The following is a 13748-nucleotide window of genomic DNA, read 5'->3' on the forward strand; positions in this document are numbered from 1 at the left end:
ATCCGTGTGTCCATTCCTTCCCGTAGCTTCCCTTCAGGTGCTGCCAGGCCGCTGTCAGGTCTCCCCGGAGCCTTCTCCTCTCTGGGCTGCACAGCCCCTGCCCTCTCAGCCTGTCCACGTAGGGAGGTGTTCCATCCCCTGAATCATTTCTGTGGCCCTCCTCTGGATGTGCTCCAGCAGCTCCATGTCTCTCTCGTGCAGAGGGCTCCCCATCTGGACACAGCACTTCCATGTGAGGTCTCACAGCACAGAGCACAGGGGCAGGACTTCCTCCCTTGCCCTGCTGGCCACACTGCTTGGACCAGGATATGGTTGGCTTCCTGGTCTGCAAGGGTACATTGCTGGCTCATGTCCTGCTGCTGCCTCCCACCAGTATGCCCAAGTCCTTTTCGTCAGGGCTGTGCTCCGTCCTTTCATCCCTCAGCCTGTATTAGTAGCGGGGCTTTCCTCGACCCAGGAGCAAGTCCTTGTGCTTGGCTTTGTTGGGGTTCTCCTGGGCCTCAGGACACAAGCCCGGTCTTCTCTCACAACCGCAGAAATGCTTCTGGTTTGCCTCCCAGTCCCCTCCTTCCCAACCACTCTGACTTAATGCTGCTCTTTGCAGCAAACGGGGGTGCCTCACATCCTTCTTTGCATGAACATTGCTACATCCATCTGCCAGAAATATTCAGGATGTCACCAGAATGCTGAAGGCTCAGCACAGTATGCCAGTGGCTCTGTTCACACAGGGATGCCGAGACTTGCAATCCTGATAAGGGTTGTGCAGAAGAGTATGTCAAACCCAGTTACGCTGTGTTGCAGGGTCTGTTGCCAAGCACAAATACTTCTGAGGAAATAGCGCTGTGCTCTGCAGATAGAGCATGATACACTTATCAGCATCCCATCCAAAGAAGATGAAACCAGTTCCTTTGGCCAGGAAGCATGGAGAGATGGAACGTATGGAGGAGGCTGGCGAGAACGTTCTATTCACCCGAGGCAGGGTGAGTACAGATCAGTCAGACAGGTCTCTGGCCTTTGACCAGAGAGGACAGACCTTCCCCAGCAGTTCTCAGCATCACCCTCACGTGGGTGTCCTGGGAAAGAGACCAAGCAGCACTGTCTTGCGGCTCTGAGGAGGGGAGAGAATGTTTTGATGCCCCAGGGCAGCTGGAACTCATCTGCTGGGCAAGGAAGATGGCCACCTGGAGAGCAGGAGGAGCTGCACAGGTGCAGCAGGGCACAATTTTGGATGCCGGCAGAAGAAAAGCTGGTATGCGTTGGCCAGGGAATCGAACCCGGGTCAACTGCTTGGAAGGCAGCTATGCTCACCACTATACCACCAACGCAGCTGCCTGCAACCTTCCTCAAGCTCCTGCAGCTCCCCGTCTCCACATCCTCCTCCTTCCGGCCCTCTGCACGGGCACTTCCTCAGTCTGCTGTGACTTCTCTCTCACTCTGCCTCTCCAACAGATGTCATACACATTTCACCCTGCTGGCAAGATACATCACCAATGGAGCACACCGCGACTATGGCATGGAGCAAACCAGGAAGTGCTTTCCCTTCTCTGTGAACAAGGAGGGCAATCTGTTCACAGGAGGCCTCTATCACCTCCACTCCTCTACGGACCTTTCTCACAGAATCACAGAGCCACAGAATCAGGGGCGTTGGGAGGCATCTCTGGAGATCTCCACGTCTAACAACTCAGCTAAAGGTACTTCCCTAGAGTAGGTTGCACAGGAAAGCATCCAGATGGGCTTTAAAAAATCTCCAGAGAAGCAGACTGCACAGCCTCTCCTGGCAGCGTGTTCCAGTGCTCAGTCATTTCCAAAGTAATGAAGGCCTTTCTCATGTTCAAATGCAAATTCCTGTCTTTCGCTGCCCCCAGCCATTTTTGTAGACCTCTGCTGGACTCTCCCTGGTAGTTCCCTGTCTCTCTTGAACTGGGATGCCCAGAAACTGGATGCCAGATGTGGCCTCACCAGAGCAGAGTAGATGGGAAGGATAACCTCCCTCGACCTGCTAATCACACCCCTTTAGTGCACCCTCCAGATTCCTCTCCACACAACTCTTTAGCCTGCTCAAGTCTTCCTAAAAGCCAGCACAGCATTCTGGTGTGTCAGCCACCCCTCCCCGCTTTGTATCTTCAGCAAACTTGATGAGGTTGCAATCTATCCCTTCCTCCAGACCGCTGATGAATATCTCAATCAGGAACCAGATCAAGAACCACTCGGTGGGTAACATGGCTAGCTACCAGCCTCCAACTAGCCTCTGTGTCCCCGATCCCAGCCCTCCGAGCTCTCCCGTGTGCCAATTCTCAGTCCACCCCTCTCCACCTCTCTCTGCTTCTCTCTTGCCTACACCTTGAAAATGGCATCAGGATTTCTCACCTGACAAGGCATTCTGGAGGGGGTGGCATGGACATGTACTCACAGTGAGCGAGGAGGGGTTCCAGGCTCCCCCGTCAGGGCCCTGTGCAGCTAGCTGCAAGGACTCTGGGCCTGCATGGGGCTGCATCCCATGGCTGCAGTGTGGTCACTGCATGTAGAGGAAAGAGAACTGCATCCCACACAGTTGGCAGGATTCAAATCTGCATGGAGAATCCCAACACATTTCTAGTCCAACACCTTTGCCACCCGGCCACAACTACCTGCTCCGGCCATCTCTACCTGGATCATTCCATGCCCTAGGCAACGGCAAACAGCTCCAAAAGATTCTCGACGAGAAGCACCACTCTGCTCTCTATCCTGTACACCTCCCGTGACCCACCCTGTGGGAAGACTCTCACCACAGGAAATGTCCTTTCCCAGTTCAAGGGGAACAGGGCAGTGCTGAGGACGTGCACAGACTCAGCACACAACAACACGACGGCTGCAGAAACCATGTGGCTGACACTCTGTAACATTCTGCAGATGTTGCACAGCCCTCTGCATCCCAGATAAGGGCCTGCCAAAATGAGCCTCAATTGTCACTAGGTCCAAGGCCTCACACCAAACACCAGAGCTTCTTCAGGCTGGATGAGAGAAGGCAAGGGGTCTGGAGGACTTCCGCTGTGTACTCTACAGAAGGTAGTGGCTGCTACTGGCCATCCTGTTTTGGTGAATTCACCGCAGGGCTTTATCAGAAATGCCTTTTCTAACTCACTTCTCCCCATCGTCCGTATGATGACACCTCCAAGACAACCCATTCTATCTCTCATTCTGAGCTCTGTTGCTCCGTCTGGGTGTGAAAACACACACCTGCTTCTAGGCTTGATCCCCACAAGCCCAAGGGTCGGAGCGAGTCCAAGGCGATGCCAGCTGCTCCACGTATTACTTGCATGCGTGTGCCCAGAAAGCTCTTCCTGACGGTCTTACTGGAAGGAGGAGGGGACAGCTGTGCCAGCACATCTTTCCCTTCCAGTCCTGGATGTAGGGAGGAGGAAGGATTCATTCCCAATTCTGCTGTCTCCTTCCCCGTCCATCTGCAGCGCTTACTCCACAACCCTAGGAGCTGCTCAGCACCACGGCTGCCATCTATTCTTGCAGGTGTGGGAAGGTCATCAGAGAGAGCCCCACGTTAGTTGCGGTGTCCAACACATCAGCCCCTTCTCAGGTGGAAGTGTTCCTATTTGGTGGGCACATGCCTCTTGCCTCACAAAAGCAGCCAATAGGTAAACCAGTCAGCAGGGGAAATGGAAGGAGTCGAGTGCAGTTTGGGCCAGGACTTACATGAAAACTCCATGTAGTGGGCGAGACCTACAAAGGGTGACGTTTCCCACCCAGAAGCCTCATTTAGACGTGCCTACAACACAGTGGGTTGGAGTAGAGCATCTCCAAAGGCCCTTTCCAATCCAACATGAGTAACTCAAGCTCTGCACCAGCCACGAAAAGGCAAGGCTTTGGATGGCAGCAGGGCCGGAATGCATAAAATGCTCTGTTTCGTGAATGGCACACAGAATCTTTGAAATGACCTTGATGAGGAAAGCAGTTCTGTGGCAGAAATGAGTCCAGAAGCTCTGCACGCCACCGCTAGGTGAGGTGTGCGTGACTACACTTCAGGGTTTTCCCCAACTCTTCCGCATCACAAGTGACTGATAGGTGCTCTGGGAGGCTGATCCCATGTGCCTTTGTACTTTGAAATGCATGGAATGGCATGTTGCATCCCTGGCCCACAACAAAGAGCCTTCAGGGTTTGGCCCCCTGCCCTCTTCCCTTCTCAAAAGCAGGCCATTCAGGCCTCTGGACACTGGGATCAGTGTGCTGAGCAAAACAGGTCAACCTGAGAGTGGGTCAATTTCAGGGAAGGACACCGGTATCCCATTGATCTCACTTCTGTACCAAGATTTGACGGCCACCCTGAGGGTCACCCTCAGGGAAGGAGGCAGGCAACCCTTCAATCACACTCTCCACTTCTGCCTGACTCTTAACTCTACTGCTCCTTGCATACACTCTGTATACATAAAATTGAGCGTGATGAATGTAGAAAATATCCTCATGGCTCTACCTCCTGCCTGCCGGAGGAGACTGAGTCTTCCCATGTGGCTTTTGGACACCGGGGAGCAGATGAATTATGATGATGTCAGACAGTGTGATTCTGAAGAACAACATTTCAGATGAAAGACGAATGATCTCGGTTACCTGGGAGGTCTCTGCAAGCAGCCACCACCAGATGCTTCAGTGTTTCATGAGCCAGGAATGTTTCTGCCCCTGTGGGGCCTCTGCAACACAGCATAAAAGCCCGTGCTGCTGCAGGCTCTGCATCGTGCTCTCTTCCCTCACTTTCCTTGAGGAACGAGGTAAGCACAACCTCACTCCAGCTCTCTGGGTGGGACCAGGTGCTGTCATGCTGTCGAGTCCCCTTGGTACTTGGTCTGTGTAGTCCGCTGGGTAATTGGGTAGAGGGCTGGGAAGAGATGGGATCTCAGTGACACAGTGAGATCGATGGTTCTTGGCTTCAAGGATGTATGTCCACAAGAATTAGGACCGGCAGCAGGTGGTCTCTAACAGAACAGGCAGGTGTACCCCACTCCATCTTCACTGCTGTGATTTTCTTTTTTGAGGTAAGTCTTTCCAGAGACTCTCCTGGGCCTTCTTCAAGAAGTGGTAAGTGTTCTTCTGCAGGGCAATTCAGATGACGTGATGAGGATGATGGGAACTGTAAAGACACAGTGTATTCTTCCAACAAGATTGGTCTGACATCTTTTCTGGCCTGCCTCTATGTCCTGGTCTCGTGTCAGCAATCTTCACCCATGCTACGGCACCAGGAACATAGAAGGCAGTCCTGGTGCAATAAACATCCAGTAAGCCCCAGCTTTCCTGACAGTCTTTCCAATTCAGCCTGCAGGAGAGCTGTCACAGCTGCTGACTGTGGTAGCAACACCATCTGCGGGTGCTTTGTGGACACAGAGCCAGAAAGAGAGCTGGAGGGCAGCAAAGGGCGTTGGTGAAAGAGCTGAGAAAGGCAAAGAAAGACAGACTGACTTTAGGGTCCGTGTTCCCTCCCTGCTCTGTGTTTCAGCTTTGCCTCCCTCAGCGAGAGATGTCGTGCTGCAGACCCTGTGTCCCACCCCCCTGCGGTGCCTCTGGCCCAACCCCACTGGCAAGCAGCTGCAGTGAGCCATGTGTCGCCCGCTGCGCTGACTCCACTGTGGCCATCCAGGCCTACCCTGTGGTGGTGACCCTGCCGGGCCCCATCCTCACCTCCTTCCCTCAGAACACAGCCGTGGGATCCTCTCTGTCAGCTGCTGTTGGCAGCTCCCTCAGCACCGCGGGCGTTCCCATCTCTTCTGGGGGCTCCCTTGGTCTGGGGGGCTCAGGGCTGTGTCTGCCTCGCCCACGCTGCAGTTTTAACTGCTGAAGACAGTGGATCATCCCATTTGGACAACACATCCTGGATACGGATGGATCGTTCTCTCAACCTCCCTGAAAACCGAAAGCATGATTCTTCCCCTCTGTACTGAGCCTCTTTGTTTTTTCCTTCTCATTAAAGACTTTGTGCAGCACTAGCTTGGGACTTGTAATTTCTTTTCCTCCTGGCGCCATCGGTCACCTGCTCTGATAGGACAAGCAGTGCCCACCATCCTAAGCTTCCCTCTTATCACGGGAAACAGAGGAGGGAGAACCTGCCTTCTCCCACGGCAGCGAGTCCACCCCCAAACAAGAGAAAGATAACATGTCCTGCTGTAGGTCTCTCCCAGTCTCGAGCCACTCTCTGCTTCTGTGATGTATTGTAACAGGAGAGGCAGGAAGAGCAGGGAGTGGTTTGTGTGGGGGACTGAAGGCTCAGGGGGCATCCCGTCCATGTGTTTAATACCTGCAGAGGGAGGGTGGATGGGAGGAAGAAGCACGAGAGAGGCAGCTTCTTCTCAGTGGTGCGCTGTGGGAGGACAAAAAGCAGTGATCATCAGTGGGAATCCACAGAACACCACACACAGTATTCCTCGTGTTACTGTGAAGATGGTCAAGGATGGGAATGTGCTTTCCAGGGATGTTGAGGAGTCTGTCTCATTGGAACTAAGCAGCATCCCAGCAGACATGGCTCTGAACAGCCTCCTCTTCTCGACCATGCCGTGAGCAGGCCTTGGACTGCGGGCTCTGCACCTCAGCTGCTGTGGGATACAGTGACCTACGGCTGCTTTCCCTCACAAGGGAGCAGCCATCGAGCGGAAGGCAACGAGGAGGGGTCAGGGCCTGTGCTCACTAAGCTAGTCAGGTGTGGAGGGACCATGTCAAGGGAAGGCCACTGCGTGGCTAAAAGCACAGAGAAGGGAGGACGGCAAGGAGGAGGTCTGGAATGCATAAAGAAGTTCAGTTTCAGACTTAGGTGAACGCCAGCTGTGGGCAATGGTTTGGGAGCCCAAAAGTACAGGTCCCACTGAGATTTGAACTCAGATCGCTGGATTCAGAGTCCAGAGTGCTCACCTTTACACCATGGGACCAATTGTACACCTGCTCTGTGCCCTCTCAGCAACAGAGTGCACAGACAGACAGGAGCCTTCAGCAGAGCTCTGAGCTGGCAGGAAGACACAGCACACCTTTGCACGGGTCCCACGGCATGCAATGGCTGCCTCTGACGGCACTCAACAGAACTCTCTCCTGAGCTTCACTCTTAACCCTGGAAGACAATCACCAAAGCCTTCCAATCTCATGCCTCACGAGATTCTGTCCTCTGCCTTGGCTACTGACACGCCTGCACGCACATCCCTGACCTCATGCCACTGCTACGTAATATACCGGCAGACAGCACAAAGAAAGAAAGAAAGGTCTCACGCCAAAGGAGCGTAAGCCTGTATCCAGGTGATCACAGTTCTCTGATGTCTGGTATGATCAGGATTCACTTCTGAAGCTTTTTGGGTAAGCTCACCGCTCCGTGCCTCATGGGTGGGAGCTCTCGTTTGTGCTGTGGGAGGCCTGTTACTGCTCCCCTGAATGCTCCTGCCGGTGCTGCTCTCCATCCAGCTCAGACCTGTGCTGCCTGCGCATGCCCATGCTCGTGTGGGAGTTTGTGTGCACCCGCTGTGGTGTCAGCCCAGCTAGCACAAGCCTCTTTCCCCCTGAACAACCGGCCTTCCCAGGCACAGCTGAGGGCTGTGCTGCAAGTGCTGCTCCACAGCATTCTGGGAGTGCTGCCGGGCAAGGAAGGGACAAACGCAAGCAGGGACGCAGCAGATGGAAGGGGGCAGCCCCAGCCACAATCAAGGAATGATTGCTGCTGCCCTCCTGCTCTCAGGGAGCAGCTAGGGCAGGCAGAGGCAGGGATCCAGGGAAAACCCTGACCCGATCCTGCAGCGATGCCTGCCCTACCCAGCTCTGTTGGGGGTGGGGGCTCCCAGGGCAGCCCCAGTTTACCTGCCATGGGTGGGGACCAGCCTCAGCTGCTGGCAGCAGGCCCAGGAAGGTGTGGGGCAGGCTGAGCTGGTAGAGCCTGTTGGGAGGGCAAGACAAGAGCTTGCTCTGCTGAGACCTGCGTGTTTTGGCACCCGCTTGCAGCTTCCCTGGGCCATCCACGCACCCTGGCTCCATATATGAGCCAGGCACATGAGACAAATGAAAACCAAGACACGCTTAGTAGGATGTGCCGGGATTATGGCCTGAACATGCCTGCCTTATTCAAGGTCTCTAGCCTGGGGGTGAGCTTTTGTGCATCTCCTTTTGCTGCTCTGCTACCTTCAGTGGCACAAGTGCAGGGGACAAACCACGTGCCAGCGTGGGTCTACCACGCATTCTCTTTCTCCTCCCTCTCTCCACACGCTCCGTCCAGGTACCCCTTTTCCTTTTCACACTTCACCCAATACAGCCAGGTACTACGTTCTCCACAGGAACTTCACTGCTCAGGCTGGTTGACATGGGTCTGAAAGAAGGCACTGAGGAGCCCCCTCCTCCTTTCCAGCACACTGGTAAGTACCTTGGGCAGTATAAAGTAGCCACCAGATGCCACCAACTCCACCCCATGTCATTTTGCACTTCCTCTTCTTCCTCAGAGGAGGAGAACACAGCAGATACACAATCCTCATTATCGCTGACTCGAGGCAGACATACGATAGACCATCTCTCTGTGCGCAAGGGCTGGGAACAGGTCAGCCAGCAAAGCCCCATGGCCTCGGGGAAGATCCACGAGGACCCACTGCTGTTAGATGTCCTCCTCTAAGCGTTAACAGTGAGGACCATCTGTTCACAAGTTGGTGCTTTCTGCAGCCCACAGTGAAACTTCGCTAAGAAAAGGCTCAAGGGTTGAGACAAGAACGAGGAGATCCATCACTGATGACTGTTATGAGGAGAAGAGACTCAGATTAATGAAATCTGTTGCCTATTATGAAAAGCAGAGTAACGCATCCAGAAATGAAAGGAAACAAAACACACCATCCCTCTTCTCCCACCCATCCTCTTCTTCATCATTCCACAATGCGCTGCAGAGGAATGGGGAATGTGGAGGTTAGGTCTGCCTATAATGCAGTCCTCAGTCGGTGATTGTTCAAGAACTGCTCCAGGATGTGTCCATACAACAGGGTGCGCTCGTTTTGGAAATGAGTGCAGCAGAATGTGTGCCCCATGGGTGGCAGCACCTGTCAGGTCAAATGCTCACCTCTCCAAAATGCTTCTCTCTCCAAGGGCTGCAGTTCTGGCCCAGCGTCTGCTTCTGTGAGGGCTCTGCACGGCCTGCAGCCTCCTTCACTCCAGATCCATCTGCTCCACCGTCACCTCCTGCCTGGGCTGCAGTGTGCTCAACAAAGACTTAACGGGCTGCTTGAGGGCCAGAAGAATTTCACAAAAAAAGCACAGGGCAAGTATCCAAAGAAGTTTAGGAATCTGCACGCTTGCATTATCAAGCTGCAGTTTCACCAGGGCCACACACTGAGCAGTGTGCCCTCACTTTGGGTGAACCATGCTTGTAACTTTTTCTTGCACTGGCAATCGACCTCCTGAGATGCCTTGCACTCAGGCTCCTTCCATGAAGCCGCAGTTCTCAGAGGCAGTACCAGTTGTCACCCACCTCTGCAGCATGGGCGGCACACAGGCCTCTTCCCCACTGGCGCTGGAGCTCAGTCATTCCACAGCACTCAATACATCTCTAGCCATTTCCCCTTCACTCTCCAGACTCTTCAGGACAGGCACAGCTTCCCACCACCCATTCATAACGCAAACCCCACGCTCGCTGGCCTGCTGGGCCCAAAGCCGGACGGAAGGAAGCATTCTGGTTCCCCATGACCAGGCTGTGCAACAACCATGCAGGCCAAGTTTTGTCTTTTAATTTCCCCTGGGCTCTGGAGTGAACGGAAGGGATTCGGGGATAGATTACACGTGTACCTTGAGTCCCACGGCAAGGTGCTGACATGCGCAGAGCCCTTACTCGCTGAGAGTTCCTTTGGTTGCTCCCGTGAAGGACTGTCATGAACCTCCAAGATGCATCACTAGAGTTCTACCTCTGGGCTGTAAACACTTCCTCTGTCTGGTCTGATGTACCTGGAGTAACTGCAGTGTGCTGGCAGCTGTTCAGGATGCAAGCAGGGCAAGATGGCATCCTCCTGCCAGCTCTGTCCTCTTTTTTAGGCACTGGAAGGCTGCTCTTTCATCCCCACAGATAGAACGTTTTGCCTTGCAGCTAAGAAAACCCTTGTCCCTCAGACTGCCTGTCATCATGTCACACTATCCTCACAGGGCCGGGGCACCAGACCTCAGGTCATCCCAGGGAACGCACACTGAACACACTCCACATGATCATCGCCTTTCCTTGCTTCTCCAGCTTGGCTTTCTTCCCCATTTCTCACACTGGCCCACATTTTCTTCTCCGCAGTCATCCAGTAGTGTTGCCAGGAAGAGGGGACACACACACAGGCTTGGACCAGGGAGTGCCAAGCAGTTGTTCCCAGGTGATCCAGCTGAGAAATCTCCCGTAGGTGAGCTTTCATCATACACTGTGTTGGAGTGGATCATATCCAGAAGTCCTTTCCAAGTCAAGACAAGTGACGTAGGATCTGCACTAGTCACACAAAGGCAGTGCTTTCGAAGGAAGCAGCCCCAGACATTCCACTTGCTTCGGGAATGGTTCAGAACCCTTCAGTAATGTCTCTGATGAGGAAAGTGGCACTTGGGAGGAATGACTCTTAGAGGTCTGCTATTCCTGGCGTGCCTGAGGCCAGGACACCATTTCCACCGCTTTCCACAGCCGCGTGACTCATGTGTGCGTGCGGTTCAGGGTTTTTCCCAACTCCTCCCCATCGTGATGATGGGCAGGTGCTCAGGGAGGCTGATGCTATGCCACTTTGAACTTTGAAATGCATGGAGTGGACCTCAAAAGGAGGCCATGCAGGACTGTGGTCAGTGAGATTAATGTGTTGCTGAGCAAAGCAGGCTAATTTGAGTACGGGTCAATTTCAGGGAAGGACGCCGGCATTACTTTGATCTCACTCCCACAGCCAGATTTGGTGATTTCCAACAGCTCTTCCACTGCCCAAACTGATATCTGTTCCTGGTTGGAATAAGTAGGACAACATGGTCAAGTCATCAAGGAAGATGGCGGTGGACATCCCTCTCAAGAGCCCCGTAGAAGAGAAGAACATGACTCTCACCTCTCCTCGTCCTCACACTGAATATGACCTCATGGCCCAACGTCGTTAGGAAGAGATAAAAGAGCTCTGACTGTATAAACAATCCTCTGCCTGCAAGAGGCAAGAAACCTTTGGGACACCACGGAACATGGCTACAGACGTCCTAGCCACAACCCACTTGAGAGAGAACTTACCCTTCTTTTCTTTTGTTACCTTCACACCCTCTTTGCGCAAGCCGGTCTGACGCCTCGCCACTCTCAGAGTAAAACGCTTCTTTCTGACATCAAACCTACATCTCCCCTCTTTTCGTTTAAAGTTGTTCCCCCTTCTCTTTTCACTATCAGACTCAGCGTCATCAGCATACTTTCTCAGGGTACACTCAATTCTACGGTCTACACTGCTGATCAAGTTGTCGGAGAGCATGAACATTAGCATGATGAGTGTCGGAAATGTACTGGTAGTCCTCAGTGCTGCTTACAGGGGGATTTCCTCCAGCTCCAAACAATTTTTCCATGCCATTGAGCTTGAAAACATCCATAGGCACGTGGGTCTTATCTCTCATTTGGAACTGTACAATCTTGATGGTCTGCCTGAACATATCGCACCACCTCCTGCATGTCTCTGATTGCCCACAAGGAGAAATGTCTCCTAGCGTCCCGCTCCCAGTTCTGCTCTCCCTTATGATGAATCTGCCTTCATTGCCATTACTTTGGTGCATAGCAAACTAACAGACAACGCAGTTTCTGTAAGCACATGTTGAGTTTAAGCAGTGTCTTTGTGGTCTTCGCTGCCTCTGCCGCATCCCTGTTGATCTGGGCCTCTTTTCCCATCTGCAATCATGCCATCCTGATGTTTTGATGGCACTTACACCAGCATCGACAGCACATCTCTGATGACGCGCACGGAGAAATGTCCCAGAAATTTAGCCTGAGAGCATGCACTTGAGAGCTAAGCACTGGTGTCCTTCATGGCTGACGTTCACTGTGACTGGTGGCCATGCTCACCAGGAACGCAGTAATGCTGCCAATGACATCTCTATGAGGGAAATCCAACTGAAATCCCCGAAAACCTAAATGGAGAATTCCAAATCAATTAATTGGCCTTAGGACACAGCAATACAGACAAACTGTTTTGATGGTAGGCAGTATGAATCTGCAGCAAAACACTCGAGATGAAAGAAGCAAGATATTAACTACTAGCAAGGTCTTTGCAACCACTAACCGCTAGCTGTTTTGATGCTTCATGACCATGGAATGTTTCTGTCCTCACGTGCGTCATGAACACAGCATAAAAGCTCCTGCTGCAGCAGGCTCAGCATCGTCTTTGCGTCCTTCATTCTCCTCCAGAAACGAGGTAAGCCTCCCTTCGCTCAGACTCTCCCAGGAGGCCTGATTGCTGTCATGCTGGCATTCTCGGTTGGGTTCTGATATACATTTTCTGGACTGGCATTAGCTTTTCTTGTTTCCATTTTCTCCAAAGTTGTTTTTGCAGGGAACTTCATTAAAAAAAAAAAAAACTGCTATGCTTTCAGGATGTGGGCTGCCTCAGTATGGCATAGCAATCCAGGTGTTTGTGCACTGCAAGCTCTTTTCCTGTGGAAGAGTGGTGGATGTGTAGAGGTGGGAAGAAGTGGGATCTTTCAAGGAAAGTCAGATTAATGGGGGTCAGCTGCAAGGAGGTATGCCCTCCAGAGTTACTGCCTGCAGCAGATGGCGCTGACCAAAGAGCCAAGTGCATCCTGTGCTATCTTCATTGCCTTGATTTTCATTGTTTGAGACGGGGAATAATCCGTCCTTCTTCTCTTGTGTATCCTTTCCAAAAACTGGGTGAGACATCATGTGCGGAATAACTTGGACAACGCAATGAGGATGGTAGGAGGAATGAAGGACAGCGTGCATTTTTAAGTGGAGATTGCTGTGACACCTCTTCATCACAGCCTTCTTGTAGTGTTATAATCTCAGCAACATTTTCTATGCTACTGCACCAGGAAACGCAGGAGGTCGTCCTGGTGCAACAAGCATCCAGTACATCAAAGATTTGCTGCCAGTCTTTCCAATTGAGCCCAGAGGTGAGATGGCACAGCTGTTTTTTACGTTAGCAAAATCAGCTGCACTCTCTTCCTGAGCATGGAACTGAAAACAGAGCCAGAGTGGAGTAAGGGATGTGGGTGAGAGAGCAGGAGAAAGAATGACCTTGGATTCTGTATTTCCCTCCCTGCTCTGTGTTTCAGCTTTGCCTCCCTCAGCGAGAAATGTCGTGCTGCAGACCCTGTGTCCCATCCCCCTGCGGTGCCTCTGGCCCAACCCCACTGGCAAGCAGCTGCAGTGAGCCATGTGTCGCCCGCTGCGCTGACTCCACTGTGGCTATCCGAGGCCTCCCCTGTGGTGGTGACCCTGCCGGGCCCCATCCTCACCTCCTTCCCTCAGAACACAGCCGTGGGATCCTCTCTGTCAGCTGCTGTTGGCAGCTCCCTCAGCACCGCGGGCGTTCCCATCTCTTCTGGGGGCTCCCTTGGTCTGGGGGGCTCAGGGTTGTGTCTGCCTCGCCCGCCCTGCAGTTTTAACTGCTGAAGCCGATGGATCATCCCATTTAGGACAACACATCCTGGATACGGATGGATCGTGCTCTCAACCTCCCTGTAGACTGAAAGCATGATTCTTCCCCTCTGTACAGAGCCACTTTAGCTTTTCCTTCTCATTAAAGACTTTGTGCAGCATAGCTTGGGACTGGTGATTTGTTTCCTTC

General features: G+C 52.9%; 1 protein-coding gene and 2 non-coding genes across 10 annotated transcripts; 1 reads left to right on the forward strand and 2 right to left on the reverse strand.

The window, feature by feature from the left end:
- Positions 1–1252: 1252 nt before the first annotated feature.
- On the reverse strand, positions 1253–1325 carry TRNAG-UCC. Its single transcript has one exon. It is a non-coding gene; the product is annotated as a tRNA-Gly (tRNA).
- Positions 1326–4513: 3188 nt separating this feature from the next.
- Positions 4514–13721, forward strand: LOC121113478 (beta-keratin-related protein-like). Of its 8 annotated transcripts, none has more exons than XM_040706647.1 (3): positions 4514–4754; positions 5019–5061; positions 13234–13721. In XM_040706647.1, exons 1-3 carry the CDS (start codon positions 4529–4531, stop codon positions 13571–13573), a joined length of 609 nt encoding a protein of 202 aa, XP_040562581.1. In that variant the 5' UTR covers positions 4514–4528; the 3' UTR covers positions 13574–13721. The 8 variants fall into 8 exon arrangements, 3 of the variants coding, with proteins under 3 accessions (XP_040562581.1, XP_040562580.1, XP_040562582.1); XM_040706646.2 differs by lacking the exons at positions 5019–5061; positions 13234–13721 and adding exons at positions 4918–5018; positions 5477–5961; XM_040706648.2 differs by lacking the exon at positions 13234–13721 and adding an exon at positions 5477–5961 and having other exon boundaries at positions 5024–5061.
- Positions 6825–6896, reverse strand: TRNAQ-CUG. The gene has a single exon. It is a non-coding gene; the product is annotated as a tRNA-Gln (tRNA).
- Positions 13722–13748: the final 27 nt, after the last annotated feature.

This window comes from Gallus gallus, chromosome 10 (genome assembly GCF_016699485.2).
Source record: "Gallus gallus isolate bGalGal1 chromosome 10, bGalGal1.mat.broiler.GRCg7b, whole genome shotgun sequence".
NCBI classification, from domain to species: domain Eukaryota; kingdom Metazoa; phylum Chordata; class Aves; order Galliformes; family Phasianidae; genus Gallus; species Gallus gallus.

What these genes read in the sequence shown, in the direction of transcription:
- LOC121113478 (XM_040706646.2), top strand. Translation starts at nt 4,529, where the DNA reads ATGATGATGTCAGACAGTGTGATTCTGAAGAACAACATTTCAGATGAA. An exon ending in CACTTTCCTTGAGGAACGAG is followed by an intron (nt 4,755 to 4,917) that starts GTAAGCACAACC and finishes CTTGGCTTCAAG; the next exon opens with GATGTATGTCCACAAGAATT. An exon ending in CTGTGATTTTCTTTTTTGAG is followed by an intron (nt 5,019 to 5,476) that starts GTAAGTCTTTCC and finishes TCTGTGTTTCAG; the next exon opens with CTTTGCCTCCCTCAGCGAGA.